This window comes from Natator depressus, chromosome 2 (genome assembly GCF_965152275.1).
Source record: "Natator depressus isolate rNatDep1 chromosome 2, rNatDep2.hap1, whole genome shotgun sequence".
NCBI classification, from domain to species: Eukaryota; Metazoa; Chordata; order Testudines; family Cheloniidae; genus Natator; species Natator depressus.
In genome coordinates, this window is record NC_134235.1 from 67,209,945 (window position 1) to 67,230,354 (window position 20,410).

At 40.9% G+C, this 20,410-nt stretch overlaps 1 protein-coding gene across 1 annotated transcript in view; it reads right to left on the reverse strand.

The window, feature by feature from the left end:
- The window catches only part of RP1 (RP1 axonemal microtubule associated), a 268,493-nt gene that overhangs the window by 14,625 nt on the left and 233,458 nt on the right, over positions 1–20,410 (reverse strand). The window contains exons 49-51 of the mRNA XM_074944372.1: positions 2,353–2,551; positions 798–857; positions 307–485 (exon numbers count right to left, since the gene is read on the reverse strand). Of these exons, the coding sequence (XP_074800473.1) occupies positions 307–485; positions 798–857; positions 2,353–2,551 (438 nt within the window). The remainder of the gene's footprint in view (positions 1–306; positions 486–797; positions 858–2,352; positions 2,552–20,410) is intronic.

Consider the following 20,410-nt stretch of genomic DNA (forward strand, 5'->3'; position numbering starts at 1 on the left):
CTGTACTGTCTATTAAATGTAAATGTTTAATGTTAATACAAATTGCTTGGATATGCGTACTTAATTCTGAGTAATTGTTGACAAAGAATATGCTTTATAACCATGAGCTATAAGAGTATAAAAGAAATACAAATTCATTATGGTATTCAAGTTAAAGGTCAAATTCTGCTCTTCTTGAATACCCAAAGGGATGTCAAATTGTTATGAACATGGGATATTACAGTCCCTATTTGCTGATCTCTATTTTAAAGCAATTTCAGAAGAGATGCTAAAAAGGTAAGGAAATGTATATATATATATATTTACATCAGATGTTACTTGATCCTCAGCTTGATGGCCCACTTTATTTGCCATGGAAATTGGGTTTGACTTGCCATTGCTTCCATAAAAAACCATGATCAATTTAGAAATATTCTTCACTGACTTTTCAAATTCTTCTGTTGTTTCTTCACAGAGTTTTGTGAAATAAATTCTCCATGTGCCTTCTGAACAAATGAAATAAGGAACATGATGAAGGAAAGACAGATTATAAATGTTTTTCCTTTCATATGTTCACCAACAGAGCCAAAATAAAATTTATAAACAGGTACATTTATTTTCATTTTAATTGGGTATCAAAATTATTTAGCCACACTTTGACCAACTAATATGCAGGTATATTTTTATTTCTTAATAGTACACAGAGGATAACATTGCCAGCACTGGTAAACATAATTACAAGTTTGTGATGAAAAAGCTCCCATATAATCATTTTTAAATTGGTGAATACAATATTGGGTCTGGGGCATCAGATCTACCTGATTTCATTTGCTGTTTTTTTAACGGCAAGACAGCTGTGCTCCTCCTCTCCTGAATTTCTATTTGAAAGAAGATTGAAAACCAAATTAATGCTTTTGTAAAACAGTGTCTAAATTATAATGAATGTCTGTATTCATCTATGATGAAGCAGTTGACTGAGCACTGTTTCAGTTAGATTAAAGATTTGACTAGGAAGAGTGCAATGAGATTTTCTACTTCATCTTCTTTTATCTACTGTTCTGTATAATGAACTGGGCCAAAACCAAACACAATATTATGAATGGTTGTGATCCAGACAATTTTTTTTTCATTTTTAAATAATTCATACTTTGTTTATATAAATTCTGCTACCAGTGATTTGGGTGTGTCTGCACAGATCAGATATTTTTAAAGTTGATCTAACAGACTAATTCTGCTCCCACTGAAATGAACTCTCACTAACATCAGTGGGAATGGATCAGATCATAAGTCATTAATTAGAGATAAAGGCCTGAACCAAAGCTCACTGAAGTCAATGGAAAGCTTCCTACTGATGTCAATAGGCTTTGGATCAGGCATAAAATATTTTCTTCTGTGAAACCAAGGAAAGACATTTGTGTTCCTATAGAAGTTCAACAATATCCATTCTTTGACTCCATTATGCAATCTTGAAGAGACTAAATTATTCCTTATTATATTTTGCCAAGAATGTTTCAATTTTTTTTTCAGAGCAAAAGTTCAAGCAGCTCACGTATTATTGGCTTTTATAGAGGTAACATTTTGTTTCCTTTTATTTCCAGAATCAGAAGGCTGGAGGATTCGGGATGATCCAACAAAGGAAATACATTGTCATGGTACTCTGTTACAACAAATTAATAACGGCCTTTGGGCCAAATTCTGTTGTGGCCAATGCAGCTGCGGTGCTTGTTGTGGCTTCTGCTAGAGTCCTGCTGTCAGCGGGGACAAGATATTTCATTGTAGACTAAGGGACCATTTATGGAGTGTACTTTACTGCTTTTCTGAACAGGAGCATAATATGACTGAACCTGTCTCTGGCTAGAGACATGCTCTCTACACCCACCTCCAACATATCATATTCTATATCGTGAAAATGTGCTGTCTGTTAGACAGCCATCTTGAATACTACAGAGACATTCTCCTCTACTACTTGAATGCAGTGGGGACAGCTATATAACCCTATCCTTCTTGCTTGGCAAAACAGCAGAGGGCAGGATTTAAACATCATGGGAATGTAGGCAGCGACCTTTAAAAACATTATCCTGTCATAAGGATACTTGGGGAGACAGCAAGTTACGGAGTGTGGACCGGATTTTGTTCTCATTTGCCTCAATATAAATCTGGACTAACAGAGGAGAAATTAGCACCCTGTAAAACACTGGATTATCAAACAGTATTAAAACTGAACAGTTTCAGAGATTGTCGTTCCTGCTTAATTACAATGAGATACTAAAGTATCTGATACTAGGACTTGTTATGGGAAGAGAAAATGTAACTGCATTTGGCAGTTTTGCATTAGTTTCTTAGTAAATAATATATTTCTAAAATAATATTTACCTGTAGCTTTTAGAGCTACTGAGGCAGATTTTTTCCCATCTTTTAGCCATGTTTGAGCCATAAACAGTGTCTTTGTCCCAGCAAATGTTGGCTCGTGCACAATAATCTTCTCCAGCTGCCAGTCAGAGCCTTTTCCTTTATCTACAACCAACTCCTGCAGAGACCCAACATCTACTGCTTCCACCCGGAAAACATCCACCTGAAACAGCAAAGTCAACAAATAAGCGAGTATGGAACCAGAGGCACAAATGTGAAATACACTGAAACAGAACAGTGAGTCAGGCGAAAGTGAGAGGAGACTGAGGCACTGCATCTTCAGGCTAATTCAGTAAAATACAAACCGAATCAGAGACGACAGGGCTTAAAAAAGCCAAACTTGTGCAAGGAGCAAGAGCACCACGTGTGTTTTGTCTAATCTACTGTGTGCTCGCAAGGGCGGGGGGGAAGCGGGGGGAGAGATACCAGTGAAAGGATGACACTCAGGCCTGAGAATAGTAAACGGTGCTTTATTGAAGGAAGAACTTACAGTCCAATCTGCGCGGGGAGCCCCTAGGACGCGCGGAAGGGCTGCAGGGGACTCTGGCCGTTCGGGACAGCTGACCAGGCAGGACTCTGCTGGGGGGGAGTCCTCTGCGGTGTTATATTCTCTGTGCTTATCTCGGGGTTACATGGGGTCAACAGCTGATTACATTCTTACATATATAATTTATGCTTGTGATATATCCTGACTTGTTTACAGGCAATAAATATGCTGAGCTATGCTACGGTATCTTTTGGCAGGGTCTGTCGGATAAAGTTCATTGAAACTGCCTGCATCCTCCGCTTACATCCAGTCACATACTCAGTCCACCGCTTAGCTCCTCGCCAATCTTCTGCAACCCTCTTGCCCCTACATACTGCTAAAACACCTCCGCTTTCCCAGGCACATCATTTGGATGCCTAATATCCCTCACGGCTAAGATTTTCTCCTCAAACCTCTAACAATATTTTCTAGAGGTGCAATTTAAAAAAAATATCTAGCTGTGGGCAAAACACACCCCAAGATTCACAGTGTGGAGAAGAAAAGGTAGGGCTGGGGGATAGGAGTAGTGGAAATAAAGGCCTTTGGGGTGGGGTTATCTTACCCAGGGAGGAAAGCATATTCAGCTTGTAGTAACTGGCGTTCTTTGAGATGTATTGCCCCTATCTGTGGTGCACTATTATGTTGTGCATACGCTCTATGCGATCAGGACTGAAGAATTTTTCTTAGTAGTGTGCATTTGGTCCACATATGCATCCCTGCTCTCCTCGTGCTCACACTCACGGAGTAAAGGGGGCTGCCAGACCTCCATCATTTCAGTTCCTTTTTCTCCACTAGGCCACACTAAGGGAACCGAGGCAGTGGGAAAGGAGGATGGGTAGTGCACTAGACATAGGGATAATACATCTTAAACAACTTTACTTACTACAAAAAGCGCAACCTTTTCCTCTTCTTCAAGTGCTCGTCCCCATGTGTAGTGCACTTCAAATGATTCACAAGCAGCGTCCGTCCTGAGGAGGGGGGTGCCTGGAATTCTATATCTACAGATTGCAGAACTGCCCTGCCCAGGGAGGCATAGAAGCCATCTGCATGTACCAGTGCATAGCATCTGGTGAAGATGTGCACGAAGCCTCAGGTTACTGCTCTGCAGAAGTTAACGATAGGTACATTCTTAAAGGATGCTGATGAACTGGGTGGTTTCCCTAGTCACAGTCCAGCCCCACTCTGATGAACTTCTCCATGAAGAATCTTCTGAGCCAAAACTCTCTCAACTGCTTGGTCCTCCTCAGGAATGATCTGCTGATATTGCACCCGGAAGGGGCATAGTCTTACCCAGGCAGTACAAATAGGCCTCATGATCATTCACTACCATGAAGGGCTTCTGACAGTCCACGCAGCTCTTGAAGCCAGGGATCATTGGCATGCTCTTCTTGCTGCCAGTGGGGAACACAGGGCAGGAGGAATGGGGACTGCTCTCCTACCCCAAAGGGCGGGGGGGATGAGGGACCAAACCCTAACAATCTGTCCCAATAAGTTAGACCAAAGTAACTACAACTAACTAAATTTTTAACTATTTACAGAAAAAGGGCAAAGAAGTTACTACAGATACTGAGTGTCTGTTCCAGACCACGAGAGGTAAGAAGGAACTGAAATGGTGGTGGTCCAGCAGCCCTTTTATAAACCCTTGGTGTGGAGCACAAGGAGAGCAGTGGCCCATGGGTGGACCAAATGGTCACTGCTAAGAAAAATTCTCTGGTCCTGGGCATATGGATTGCATGCACAACCTCAAGTGCACTACACAGAGAGACAAGCACTTGAAGAAGAATAAATGTACCAAACAGCCACACTTAGAGACTTTCTCTATATAAACTGTGCAAGAGGAGTGGGAGTTGGTGAGCTCATCATCACTGGATGATGGTTTCTTGGCCAACACATATTCAGAAGGCTGTTGATTCTTAGGGAGTTATTCATAAACTCAGAGCCAAATGAACCTTGGTGTCCCCTACTATGCATTATTAATTAAGAGAGGCATATAACAAATTTCATTTGGCAAATGACTCACTTCCCTCATTACTTTCAAACCTTTGTTTATGGGACAAGACCAAATTTATAAAATATATGTTGAAAAATACAGCCCTGATCTTGGAAACACTTATGCACATGCTTAACAGTGAACATACGTGTAGTCCCATTGAAATTACACGCGGAAGTGTTTGCAGGATCAGAGGCTGAAATTTAAAGGAAAAAGTCTTCAATATGCTGAAGAACTCAGCAACTCTTCCATTATTGTCTCAGGGAAATATAAACTAATGATTTATGACATTCATTTCCAAATCACCATTTTTTTCTGAAAAGCTTTATATCTTTAGACTGCCTCAGTCAACCTGTCTGAATACACTGAAGTTCATTTTGGGTTAGTCATCATATTCCATAATTTCTCTATCCCCTTGTGGTCAGACGTGGCCACTCTGTAATGCGCCCCACCAGCTGAGCGTGGTGCTTCCGGAGCTCCTTGCCTTAGTTTCCTTCCCCAAGGTGGGTCTCCTCAGCTCTCCACGCATTGAATTGTGTGCGGTGTTTGCTCGAGATGTGGCATAGACCTCCAGCCAAGTCATAGACAAACTTAATTCCTTCCAGGGTAGCAAAAAGTCCCCCCCAAAGTCCCAAGAAACAAAAAAGGTTCTTCTGCCCTTTGGGGACTTCTCTTCAGCCTATCACCTAGGTCCTGTTCCCAGCCCCTTTCTGTACTTCCTGTGCGAGTCTTTCTGGCTCTGGGATAGAGTGGCAGCCCTGAGGCTAGTTCCACTGGAGTACTGTTTTCAGCCCCTTCTGAGCTCTGTTCCTTACCTCCTTCCCTGCCCCAGTATAAAACAGGGGGCTCACAAAGCTGGCTTTCCTGGAGTACCCAGCCCTCTGCAGGCACTGGCTCAGGGCTTTCCACAAGAGCCTACTCACTGCCCACTCCCAGACTGACCTCACACCGCTTTTTTATAAGGCCCAAGTGTCCATTAAGCTCCCTCCCAGATCCCTTAGCCCTGTCTCTCCAGCTGGTAAGCAGCTAATTAATTATGGCAGAGGTGTGGGTGGACCCATCTCTCCTTAAATGGGCCAGTCACCCTGTGACATCCCTTTAATCCTGATGCACTTGTCTTAAAATATTCAGAATCTCAGGAATCCAGGGATGGTTAGATCAGCAAGAGATTCAGACACTTAATAAACTGTGGGTTGAGCTATTAATACCTAGAACTGTGAGAGCTGGAGTAAACTCACATCATAGACAAGAGCACATTTTACCTTTAGGTATACTTTTGAAAGCTTGAGTGACAAAATAAGCTTAAGTTTAGTCAAAAAAACGAATTAAAAGTGAGAACAAAATGGCCAGCAACTATCATTGTTAGAGGTGAATGAACACCTTGCTAGAGACAAGGTGGGTGACTAGGTAATGTTTTTTACTGGATCAACTTCTGTTAGTGACAGAGACAAACTTTTGAGCTCCTCAGAGCTCTTCTTCGGGTCTTGGCAATTAGCTCAAAAGCTTGTCTCTTGCATCCACAGAAGCTAGTCTAACAAAAGTTATTACCTCACCCACTTTGTCCCCCTTATATCCCGAGTCCAACTCAGCTACAACACTGCAAACAACAGTATGCTGGAGACAATTTTATCCGGAAGATTTAACCCAGTTTTTTGTTCATGACCATGATTGACATTAAAGGATATTTTAAAGAAATAAGTCACTATCCACAATTGTTCAGCAAATGTTTTATGTGGATTCATTTAATCTATGGATTGCTCATGACTTGTTCACTGAGACTGTCCCTTTGGATACTCAATATATGAATTGTGAGACTTGTCTCCTATGCCACGTGGTGTTGTTTCTGTTCCTTAACTTATGAACAGGAAATAGGAAGGGCTGACTTACTGGAGATTTGATTCTTCCATGAAGAAAGTGAGGGACAAAGAGCACGCAGGAGACAGGGAATTTTAGGAATTTTTAAACTTTTTCTTTTAGTTTTTTCCCAGAAAAAAAGTGCACTGTAGTTAACTACACAATTGGAACTCAGACCCGAATGGAGAAAAGTTGTGTTAACCTCTGAAAACTAGACATTGTCTATTGAGCAGAATGTACATTCATTTTTATCAGCACATTCACACCATACAATTGTGTGTACATGAATAATTCCACTTAACATCAAAAATTAAATTTGGAGAAATGAAGTCTTAACTGAAGGTTGAGCAGCCCTGAATTAAGGTACAAGAGCTAACTCTATACATCCTCTAAGACCCAGAACAGCTCCTCCAGCAAAACCAGGAAAGACCAGAATTGAAAGTCCTGATATTGTTCAGATAAAAAAAAAAGTAAGCAGCAAAGAGAAGAATGCCTTCAAAAACAAGCAAGCAAGCAAGCAACCATTTCAGGCCTTCTTTTACCCATTGTAAACAAGCAAAAGAGAATGCAAGCCCAATTTTTGTGAAATCCTTTGCAGATCACCTTTAAGTGCTGCTGTGTTGGTCTAGGATTCAAATTTTAAACTTTGTAACCTGAGTTAACTTCACCCAGCGCTCCTCAATGTCAGCACTGGAAGCTTTATTACTGTTTGTAGTAGTAGCAATAGCTGTTGCAACAGCAGCAACAGCTTTTGACTAAATAGTCTCTGTGTAATGTTTACCTTTATAAATGCCAATCATTTCATATTCTCAGTAGTTCAGACTTGATGGTTGGTTAGTGACAACATTCCCAGCAGAACTGAAAGTGGCAAGTCAAGGCACACCATATGCTTAATTTAAAAAATGTGCATGCACAGTGATTTCCCATCTTCTTAATGTTACTCATTTAAATAGGCTTTCACTAAAGAAGAAGCTGGGAGCATCTAAAGGAGGAACGTTTTCTGTTGAGATTTGCAAATCCATTGATTTGAGGCCTGATTATTCTGATTTCACTTGTTCAATCTGGAGGAGCTTCACTGAAGTCAGAGTTTTACTAGTTTGAGACACATCGAAATCAGGCCCTTACATTCTGAATCTCAGTGACTGTGAAATACTCTTACACGCAGGAAACTCACAAGAAGGATTTGTTCTTGCTAATCCCTCACTTTTCAGGTTCTCACTGATTTGTACAATGTTTTCTTTTAGAATCTGATTTTTATTCATCCCCAGAAGACCCAGACATTATCTTTCCCAAACTCAGAGTTGTTTTGGGTTCAACTTTCATCCACAGTTACCTTAAAATGTTTCTCTCCCAGTATACAAAAAAATCAAAACCCTTTAAAGTGAAAATTAGCTGCTTCTGCATCCCTATCAGTATCTCAGTTCATCTGTCTGCAACAAGATAAGAGGAAAAAAAGAGAACCCTGAACCCTTTGCTTAATTTGACAGACACTGAATCTTTTTTTAAAACAAGATTTTTCTCATGATAAAACCAACAATAATGTTTCAGAAGGAATCATGGCACATTACAATAAGTGGCAGTAATTGCAATCCAACTACATTATAAAAGCATTTGGCCCAGGATTTAAGTAAAATGAATTTACTATAATGAACAACTACTACAGATCCTCAGATTTTCAATATCTTTAATGCCATAATTAATTCCAGCATTTTGCCTTTCATACCTACAGATTATGTTACACAAAAGAGAAAAGAACAGAACTGAAAGAAAATAGAACACAGGTGTCAAAAGGAGCATGAAGGTCAGGCTCAAATGAATACAGTCCCCTACAAAGTCATTCAGTTTGTGCCTGCATCTGCAAGACTAGGAGACTGTATGTGGCCTCCCCCTTCATCTGTCTCAAAATCTAGTGCCAGGCCAACTATGGAGTTTGAGTTATCCAGGATCTGAAAAGAACTAGTAATGAAATATATCAGCAATAGTACGTGTGTTTGTGGCGAGAATAGTGGGGGAAGGTTTCTGATTAAACAAGAACATGCAGCAGGTCCCATTCAGGGCCATGAGGAGGAGACATTTTTATTGCTCAGGAGGTTGACATTATTGACTAGAGCTGGCTGGAACCTGGAATTCCCATTCCACAGAAAACTCTGAAATTTAAAAAAAATATATGTTGTTCCAAAACAGAACGAAAATGGGAAAGTGCGGAATTTCCCACAGAACAGGAATTCCAACATTTTGGTGAAATGACATTTCATTTAGACTTTTTCAAAATGTTTCCAAAGCTTTCTCAAGCTGCTCAGAGCCTGAGTAGCTTGCCACACAGGGAGCTGGGGACTTCTAGGCTGCTGAGGAGCCTGGGACTCTGAAGCCCTGGGAGACCAGGGTGCCGAGGAGTTATGAGCCTGAAAACTTGGGAGCTGGGGCTTTCAGGGCCTCCATGCTGGCACAAAGCCAGTCAGTTGCTGAATTTTCCTTACAGGCAGGGTTCCATCAGAAACATGCTTGTTTCCATTAGAATTTAGTCAAAATTGATACATGCCTGCAGAATGTTTCGAGCTAACAAATCATCATTTTCCAATGAAAAAAACATTCCTTAACTCATTCTTAACATCAGATGGCTTTGGAACATGAGCAGTTAGCAGCTTACTAGAATCTGTGGTTCAAGAAATTCTTTAAATTACCTAAACACCAATTCTAGGCATCTGGATAACAAACAAGAGGAATTGGAATTGCTCATTTATGAGCACAAATTTGTTCTAGTTGGTATTACTGAAACCTGGTGGGAAAATTCATATGACTGGGATGTTAAAATCCCTGGTAGAAAGGACAGAGTGGGTAAAAGTGACACTCTATGTCAAAAATGGCATTACCTGTTTCTGAGTCACAACTCAGAAACAAATGATCTTGAATGCTTATGTATAAAGGTCCTAACAGATAAAGCACAGAATAGGGTTCTAGATGGTGTCTGCTATAGAACACCAAATCACATGAGAGAACAGGAAGACACACACCTATTTATAATGTGTAGGGGGAAAAAGTTCATGGGAGACTTCAATTTGAGTGACATAAGCTGTAAGTCTCAAGCTGCCAGTATTAAAACATCCTGGGAATTTCTAAAATTTAACTGTGCCAATCATCTAACTCAAAAAGTATTGCATCTAACATGGGGGGACTCTATATTGGACCTTGTCTTGATCATAGAACTAAACATTAGTGGTTGCTTAGGTGTTAGTAATCAGGACTTGATTACATTTATTATGTGAGAACACAAAGTACAAACCAATAATAGCCATACTTGGTACATTACAGGGGCCAATTTCACAACACTGAAAACAATTATGAGCCAAATCAGCTGGGAGAAAGAATTTAAATAGAAAAATGTGAATGATAATTGAGACCTATTTAAGAACATTCTACTAGATGCCCAAAAAGCCACAATAAAAAAAAGAGGGATACACTGCTTAAAAGACCAGCCTGACTTAGAAGGGCAGTGAAATCAGTTATAAATAATACTATTACATATATATAACAAATGGAAAAAAGGGGAAGTTGATAGCAATTAATATAAATTAGAAGCTAGGAACTGTAGAGAATTAATAAAGGAAGCAAAAGGACACAAGGAGAAACACGTGGCCAGAAGAGTTAAGTACAATAGAAAGGATTTTTAAAGTATGTTGGGAACACAAGGAATCCTAACAACAGTATTGGTCCATTACAAAACAGAAATGGTAGAATTGTCAATAATAGTGCAGAAAAGACAAACGTGTTCAATAAATATTTCTGTTCTGTTTTTGGGAAAAAGACAGATGGTGCCATCAGATCATTTTGATGGAATACTTTCCATTTCAACAGTAACTCAGGAGGATATTAAACAGCAGCTACTAAAATTAGACTTTTTAAAATCAGGAGATATGGATAACTTGCATCCAAAAGTTTTAAAAGAACTGGGCAAGGTGCTTTCTGCACCATTAATGTTGACTTTTTTCCATTATATCTTGTAACTTGGGAAAGTTCAAGAAGACTGGAGGAAATCTAATGTGGTGCTAATATTTTAAAAAGGTATAAATATAAAATCTGATAACATTTACAGATTACACAAAGATTGGAGAGCGGTAAATAATGAAGAAGATAGATCATGGGCATAGAGCCTTCTGGATTGCTTGGTAAACTGGACACAAGTAAACAATATGATTTTCAACATGGTCAAATGTAAAGTCAACCATCTAGCAACAAAGAATTTGAGGCTTATTTACAGGTTGAGGGATGCTATCCTGGGAAATGGTGATTCTGGAAAATACTTGAGGGTAGGGGGTGGTCAGAGCAGGTAACCAGTTGAATGTGAGCTCTCAGCTGTGACTAAAGGGTAAATGGGATTCTTGGATGTATAAACAGGGAAATATGGAGTGGGTGTAGAGAGGTTATATTACCTCTGTACTTGGCACTGGTGCGACTTGTACTCCCTACTATCTTTCACTAACTATAAGGGGCACAGAACCATTTGCTCATGGCAACAGAGACTCATTTTCCCCATTGTTTTCAAGCCTTTCCCTGGAAGACTGGCCCAAACTGGGTCAGTGTAAGCAGCACCGTTTTCCCTTGCTGCTCTGGCTCTACATCCACAGTGCTGGACTGATTATCTCAGATTTGATTAGGGTTTTCTGTGATTGAGGAAGAGAACTCCCAATAGCAGGGGGTATAAAGAGCATGAAATCATATGAAGAAGTTTTGGGTTAGTTAACCAACCATCCTGAACAGTTCAGCTGGCCCAGATTTTGCAGAGGCTACAGTGGAAGAGAAGGAGGAATGCTTTTTGTCTTCACTAAGTTGTATAGAGTTGTATGAATTCCTTATCAGCTTATCGATGGCCTGGTCTAGTGGGTGACTGCTCTACTCCAATAGAAGGGGGTGCACTACACTGTCAAATTGCGTGTTGCTGTGAAGCCTGGCAGCGGCCTGACTTTTTGCACAGACTCCTACAACTCTGGACTTATGTTTGCTGTAGTTAAAGTCTCTATCTTTATTCCCCTCCCCAAATAATTTTTTTAACAAGCACCTTCCTCCACCATCCTACTCTCCATTGTGCCTGTTTCATAGTGATTCCTGGCCTCTGTCCTATTATCCCTTTCACTCAATGGCCTGGAATCCCAGCCATCATGGTTGCTGACTACTGTAACTTGGGCCATACGTGACAATTGGATCAACAGCACTTTGCAATTTTATAGTTATTATACTGGGTACACGTCTCATGAGAGTCAGCATGTTGCCCATGGTTAGCAAACTGTGGTATCTAAGGATACGTCTACACAGCACCTGAAAGCATACTTCCCAGCACGGGTAGATAAATGCAGGCTAGCACTACTTGAGATAGTGCACTAAAAACAGCAGTGTAGCTAGGGCAGACTGACAGCAGCTCCAGCTAGCCACCTGTGTACATAACTACAGGATCTGAGCACCTTTGTACTCAGGTGGCTAACCCAAGGTGCTGCCCACACTACCGTGGGCTACTCTGCTGTTTTTAGCCCACTAGCTCAAGCACGGCTAGCACGTCTGTCTACATGTGCTGGGAAGCATGCTCCCTGCTGCTGTGTAGACATATCCTGAGATAGATCATGGTATGACACTGCTGACAAATGACGACTTTTTAATGGTGACCATCATTGTGCTTCCGATATGATGTCCACTTTTTAGTCCATTTCCACCAGGTGTGCTTTTTTTTCCTAAAGTAATATTTAAAAGTTGACAATTCTTAATCCACAAACAAGCAATGAAACTGAACACCAACAATCACCTCTTGCTAACAATTTTTGTGTGTGCTGCAGTTTCCATGGTACCAACCTGAGTGGTTGGTGTCTAAATATAGGGCAGGAGAAAGGATATAATCTCCTTCCAACAACCAATAGAATAATACGAGATAAAAATGTTCATGGAGATTTTCCTTTTTCAAAAATTTAAAATAGTTTAATCCCTATATCCATTGCACATGAAAGTGGTGGATCTTTAAATATTTGTCTTAATCTCAATATATGATGTGTAACCTTTGGATTATTTTGGGGTGCAGGATTGGTTTGAAAAGAAATCACATGCTGAAAGACAAAAATATGGATAATTCTCAGCCATCTGACTGAACATATATCCAACCTGCAGAACAGTGCATAGAAAGGACCCCAGGAGCACATCAGCTCAAAATGGCAGACTTTAGAAGGAAATAGTAGTGGGGCTGCAGGTCAAAATCAAGCTGTTAGGACAGAGCTGGGCACTGAAGTTTACACAATGTCTGCACATGGTTCAAGACAGTACTAATTGCCTGTAAAATCTGTGAGAATTAAAGTCACTCACAAATGATGAATAAATAGTATTAGGCATCCAACAGACTACTGTATAAAGATGCATGCAGACCAGAGAAAAGATCAGGCCGACTCCCTGTTTGGCACGCACTTACTGCCAGGATGGCCCCTCATGTCAGGACATGGTGCGGCAGGGGCCTTGTGGCCTTGTCTTTCTGCTGCTTCTGGAGCCTAGTCCTCCAACTAAGTCACCTCTCAGTCTCATCCCCTTTTGAGTTTAACAGAAAAGTCCAAAATAAGAAAAACCCAAAGTCTTGTGGCTTCTAAGCCAGGCCCTCAGCCTCTGTCCAGAATTCACATGTTTTCTTGTCCTCTTTCATTCCTGAGACCTGTACTTCCACTCTTGGTCTGAGGGAGATGTAGGGGAACACAGGCCTGCTCTCTCCTCTGCATTCCAGCACCTGGGACCTTGTTTTAGGTGGCTATGGATTGTTCCTTCAATCCCTTTTCCACTTCCTTGGACTGCTCCTACTTTTTCCATGCTTGTTAGTGTCTTCACCAGTTCTGTGGATTCTGCTATCCCCATCTTGGGTCTATGGTCCCTCACAGCTTCTTCTTAGCTAGCTATGGAGGTGCTTTGTCAAAGCTGCTCTCAAGCCCTGCTCTGAAGCAGCTGGGTTGTATTTTGAACAGGCCTTCTGCCTCTTGCCTTAGGGCAGTCAGTATCTCCCTCCTTCAGACAGGAATTTCCCCAGCTCTTCTTCATGGAGCTGGGGTGGTGGTTCAAATCAGCTGCAAGGCTTTAGCCAGCTTCTCCTGCAGCTGGGCACACATTCTCAATTGGCCATCCAGTTTAGAGGGCTCAGCAGGATAGCCTTTTCCTGCTGGTGTCTGCCTTGCTAGGAGGGAGGAGGCAAAATACTTGCTGGTCCTCTTCACAAAGCTCATCCCATTTAGCTGGGAAAGAGGGGAGCTTTGACCTGCCCACTCTGCAAGGTTTCTGGTTCCAGGCCCTTAATGAGTACATCTACACAGCCCGCAGTAGCGAGCCTCCCAGCACAGATTGAGAGACTTGGCTTTGCAAGGTTTGCACTAGAGCTCTAAAAATAGCTGTTTAGACAATGCTTTGAAGTTGTGGCTCAGGCTCTGAAGCCAAGGGCAGCGGGAGGGCATCAGAACCCAAGCTCCAGCCTGACTGCAATTTCAAAGTGCTGTCTACATAGCTAGTTTTGAAGTGCTAGTGTGAGCCCTGCTAGCCTGAGTCCATTGACCTGGGTGGGAGGCTCACTGCTGAGATCTGTGTGAACGTACCCAAAAAGGGATTCTTCCTGAACTCTACTTATTCCCAGGACCATCTTCCTCTCTCCCAATATCTCTCCAGTATTTTTAGATCAGACATCCCAAAATCTAAAAGGGACCATACCATGTGATGGGGATGGGCTGACCCCTGGACACCACTATCCTTAAGGTGGCAGATCACCCCATCACATTCCCCCACCTGGATCCTTCTGGAGAGGACACCAGACACCTCAAGATATTGAAGTCACAGGGAGTTGAGGACACTCAGCTCCTCACAGAATCAGATGTTTATTTACTTGAAGGGATGATTAAAGATCATCAGAAACTTGGCTCTACAACTGAAAAAGTTTTCCCCCTGGGGCATGTGGTCAACTTGGGGAGCTATTGGAAGTGAGCAGTTCACGTAAATGAATTTCTCTACCACCTGATCAGTTCTTCATTTGATTCATAAGGGTAAAAACTTGGCCTCTTGAAAGACACAAAGGCAATTTTCGAAATTTTAAAAATTAATCCAGCCTTTAATTATCATGTAACCGACAGATGGTGTCCAGCTCCGGTGAAGAAGAGATCTGGCTGAATGAGAGATCCATGTCTTCCATCCATTGGCAATCCATTTGAATACTTTTTATTTTCTGTACATTTTTGCATCACCTAGCTGTTGTTTATAACCATCCTGACACTGTGTTGGACTAATACCATATTTTGATCTGATTTCTAATAGAAATACTATTCCAGTTCACCAGCAGATACTGTATCGTCAGGAGGGGAAATATTGTGAGGAAAAGCATATTTAAAAATGTGAGACTAACTGTTAAGGTTCAGCATACAAATTTCATGACTGTTGTATTCCAAAATACCACACCCCACTATGCCCAGATTCTGTAACTGAAGGGATGCTCTCAGCACAATATGTGACTGTGTTGGTCTAGAAAGAGGCCCTCCACATTTGACAGTCTTATTTATAAGTGGAAGAAAACATGGAAATTTCCAAGAACATGAAATGAACAAAAATGTTGCTGATAAGGCAGGAAACTTACCTACAGAATCCATGTGTCCTTTCTTGTTTACAAGATTCATATATCACCTTTATTGCAACAATTTTGTTTTCGCTGGACATGAAGCAAAATCAAGAGAATTGGATTTTTTATAGTTATTAATCATTCATCTACTGACATCATAATTTCATGCCAGGCTCTAGAATAAACATATGTTAATATTTACCAAGTTTCACTAGAAATGTATGAACACTATGTTACATTTATACATTCCTCCTACACTATGCCAAATCAAATAATGAAACAAAAGGAACATGCTTGCTTTGCTTCCTGTGGTAGAAAACAGGCATATCTTTTGCCACCCTACAGCATAGGCAAACACCATGAAAGCTTCCCCCATGCAGTGAAACTCTGCCAATTCAGCCTCCATTCTGACTTTCAACATTTCTGCTTTTTCAGTTCTGGACCTCTCTTTAGCCTACCAAATGTGTCCACTCAAGTAGTGGCTATATGATGTACAGTAGAGGACACATCAAATTCATTTTCACCTAAGAGCTAAACAGGATTTAAACTCTCAAACGTGCTGGCCCAGGAAATCAGCTATCAGTGAACCACATTCTCAGTTTCAAAAGCTAGAAGACAGGACTGCATCTGTCACAACCCAGGACATTGATCTATAACTGGCTGCTCCCAACACTGACAAAGATTCTCTAAACCTCTCAGGCGGTCTTGTGAACAACTGTCTCAAACAGGGCCCAGTACAGCAATGTACTGAGCACTGAACTCCCACTGAAGTCAATGGGATTTGAGGGTTCTCAGGAACTTACTGGAGAACTTTCCCACCATACAGGATCATGCCAATAGAATAGTACTGATTTCCACTACTTATCTAGGTCTGCTTTTTCTCAAACTGGTCTCCACGGTGGAAGCTCTTATCCTTTGGGAGGCTGAAGCCAGCATTAGGACATGGAACAAAAAAGCCCTATATTTTCTTTATTGCATAATATTTTTTAACCTAAAGGAGAAAAAAAGAATTGTGCGCTCTACACTGAAGGTTCCGGAAGGTAGATCCATGTCCATAATATTATAGTTGGGGTTCATAACCCCTCCTAAGTTTGCCCAACACTTCCCATTATAAGAACCTGTTTTCAGTTGTTACTTACTTTGCCAAATCTGATTTGAAACTTTCCATGTTGGGTGTCTGCCTCAGGGTGATATATTTTGGAAAAACTTAGCCAAAATGATTCAATGTCTCCAAGAATAAGGGTAGGAGAAAATAAGTTGTTTTTCCCATGTTAAAATATTCGGATGATCATTTCTTTGAACAGCTAACACACTCCCAAGGTTAGGAGCAGGGACTTAAAATTTGGTCCTTATGTCAAGGATGTGCTTTTTGCTGTCCCCGTGAAAATCTGCTCAAATTTGGCCAAGTGATAAGCCTTTGAAAAGAGTAACTGGTGGTTCTTTGAGTTCATATCTGTATTCCACTGTAGGTGTGCACATGCACTCCATGTGCCCAGAGTCAGAGAATTCTTGCAAGCAGCATCCGTTGATCCACACATGCGCCCTTCCTTACCTCATGCTTCTAGCTGAAGGCATAAAGGGTGGAGTGGACTGTCCGCCTTTCCAGTTCCTTCTCTACCTCAAAATCACTAAAAATCTTCATGATCCTAAACGAACCTCAGCCATACCTGGCAGAGGATAAAAGAATCTGATGATGAACACATCTGATGTATATAAGCAAGCTCTATAGCCAGTCCATATCTTGTACAGAAGTACTAGACATGGTGTCAGGAGTAAACTAAGAACAGAAACGGAAGGAAAACAGAAACAAAGATTGCAGGATCTCATCAACATGCCACTCTTCAATACCCCAGAGAACTTTAGCTTTGACAAACCTTCACAATGGACAGACTGGAAGCAGCATTTTGCAACATTTCAAACTGCAAACAAACTCCATGAAGAAACTGGAGATATACAGGTATCTTCTTTAATTTACACTATGGGGAAGGAGGCAGAGCGTGTTTTCACTGGACAATTTAAGAATCAGGGGGAAATGTTGAATGTTTTATAAGAGAGGTCTGCATTCTGAAGCTGAAAACTGTGATTTTGGCAATGCAAAACATGAAAGTATCAGAGGCAGGGTCGTTATTGGGTAAACAGATAAAAACCTTTCACAGCAGTTACAACTGAAGAGAGATTTAACCCTAGCCACAGCTATTCAAATAGCAAAACTGTGTGAACTGGTGAAACAGCAAAACCTAAAGAAACTTCACAAACTTGAAACACCTGAAACTAGCTTAGAAACTGTACACAGACACTTGACTTTTAAAAGTCATTATTGTAAAACCCATGAGGCAAGGAGAGAGAACTCCCAGTTCAAAAGGGCCAAATTCCAGCCTACATGCACAAAGTGTGGAACATATCCCAAAGAGATGATGCATGTCCAGCCAGAGGCACATCATGTAATATATGCATGAAATATGGACATTTTGCAGCTGTTTGCTGAACCAAAGCAGTCAGGGAGTTGGCTCATATTATACACAATCAAGAGCCACTGTTTCTGGGATAAAAAGAAAAGGAGTACTTGTGGCACCTTAGAGACTATCACTTGTGATGATGCAGAACCTGCTTGGAGCGTGAAACTGAATATTCATGGTAAGACTATTGAATTTAAAATTGACTCGGGGGGGACATCAGAGTAATCTAAAAAGGGACTTGCAATCACCTTCAACCCCACCTCCTGCCCCAGAGCTGAAGTCACCTGACACAGCCAGTTCACCACAGGAACAACCTACTAAGACAAAAGCTATGCATTCAGAATGTATATGATCAAATGACCACAGACCAACAGCCTTCTCAGCCGCAGTGTGACAATCATGATGGGCCTAGTGAGATAGGCAGAAGAACTGGATGGGATATTTGGTGATACTGGGCTTTTGAAAGGAGCTCCAGTACAAATAACCTTAAGAAACAATGCTAAATCATATAGTGTATACACACCTCTCAAGATTCCTATCCCATTAGTTCACAAAGTGGTAGCTCAGTTAAAGAGAATGGAGCAGATTGGCACAATAGAAAAAATCTCTGAGCCAACAGCATGGTGTGGTACTGGTTATAAAGAAAAATGGAAAAATATGAATCTGTGTGGATCTTAAAAGACAATGAAGCAACTGTGAGAGAAAAATATATCCTCTCAACATTGGATTAATTCCTCCCCAAAGTGAAGGAAGCTACAGTATTCTGCAAGCTGGATGCCTTGAGCAGATTCTGGCAAATTCCTTTTGCCAAAGGAAGTGCTAAACTGACTACATTTATCACACCCTTTGGGAGATTTTGCTTTCAAAGATTACCTTTTGGGATTACCAATGCATCTGAAATTTTCCAAAGAAAGATGGCAGAACTATTAATGAACACAAATGGAGTTGTAGTTTTTACTGACGATATTCTGATATCTGGATCTTTGATGTAAGAACACAACAAATTTTTCAGCGAAGTCCTAAGCCTAATTAGTCAGTCTGGACTGAAGATAAACAAGGAAAAATGAGTTTTTTGCATCAGACAATAAAAATCATGGAATCAGTTCTAGCCCTGAGAAAGTACAAGCAATTTGAGAATTGAATGCACCAAACGAATGCACCAGAACTGTGATACATACGGCAGATGGTAAATTACTTTGATAGATACTTACAAGGCCTTTCTACAGTGACAAAACCATTGACAGAACTGTTAAAGTCCAACACATCTTGGCTATGGAGGCCAAATCAAGAAATTGCCTTCAAAAGGGCAAAGGAAATTATCTCAACAGCTCCAGTTGTCGGATCATATTAAAGAAGTTCTGTATTAAAATCACAAATGAGTTTGATTCCCCGTAGTTTAAATTCCAGGGTATTACTAATTAAGAGGTCTCTTGGTTTTTGGTACTGTTTCTCTCCCTCTATGTGTTAAACTTGCAAGCTGCTAATTGCGTTAGTACATTCTAAGACAGAGTCTGTTCTTAAAGCAATTCTTCGTAATAACAACTACTCATACAGAGAGAGACTCAAAACTATACTCTGTAACAACAGAAACAGCACCCAGAGACTCCCCGCCTTTTTGTTGTATTCATCTTGCTTTGTTAACAACTGTGATTAAAATAGAGATAGAGGATGTATGTGGATGGATGCTTGGTGTGGATAATAACTGAATGATCAGGGAGGTGCCAGCCTAAGAATCCAGTGTCCATCGGCTGAAGAAGGCGTCAAGTGGAAATAACCAGAGGACCCTCGGAGGGCAGACTGGAATCCACCCAACAGTCTCAAGGATGGGAGAACCAAAGAACAAGATAACATCTAGCAGCATGGAGCCGTCAGGAATGTGCTATCTGCTGATTGATTCAGCAACAGCATGATGAAGCAATTCCCATAGATTGGCATAGGAAGAAACTCCTATAAAAATGGAATCTAGAAAGTGAGAACTTTGGGGTCTGATTCTGCAAACCAACTTCCAGGAGCATCAGATGAGCATCTGACAAGGCCCTGCTCCCTCCTCATGTCCAGGCCACCTGGCCAGTGGCTTGGCATAAGCAACTCTAAGGCTGGTAACTATGATAACAACCTTGCAGAACCTGTGTGTCTGTGTGTGTGTATGAATGAATGTGTGAATAAATATGAGATTGAATGGAATGTTATAGCTATAACTAACTGCTTACTATGATTCTTTCTGTATTCACAATAAATGTGGTATTTTGCCTTTTTCCCTTTAATAAGATCGCGCTGGTTTTTGTTTTTATTGGTATAACACAGTTCTCAAGTACTGTGATGTGAACAACCCATAATGGTCTATGAGGATGTAAGCAGCTCTGGCCAAGTGTTGTATTGTTACAACAACATGGTTCTGAGTGGAAGCCTGTTCCATTTTGCTCTTGCACACTCACAGATGCAGAAAAATGATATGCTTAGATTGAGAAGGAGTACCTGGCAAGTGTATGGGCATTTGATGAACTTCTACAGATATCTGTGTGGACTGGATTCATTTACACTGGTAACAGACCATAAACCACTTGTAACCCTCATCAACAGACAAGACCTGGATC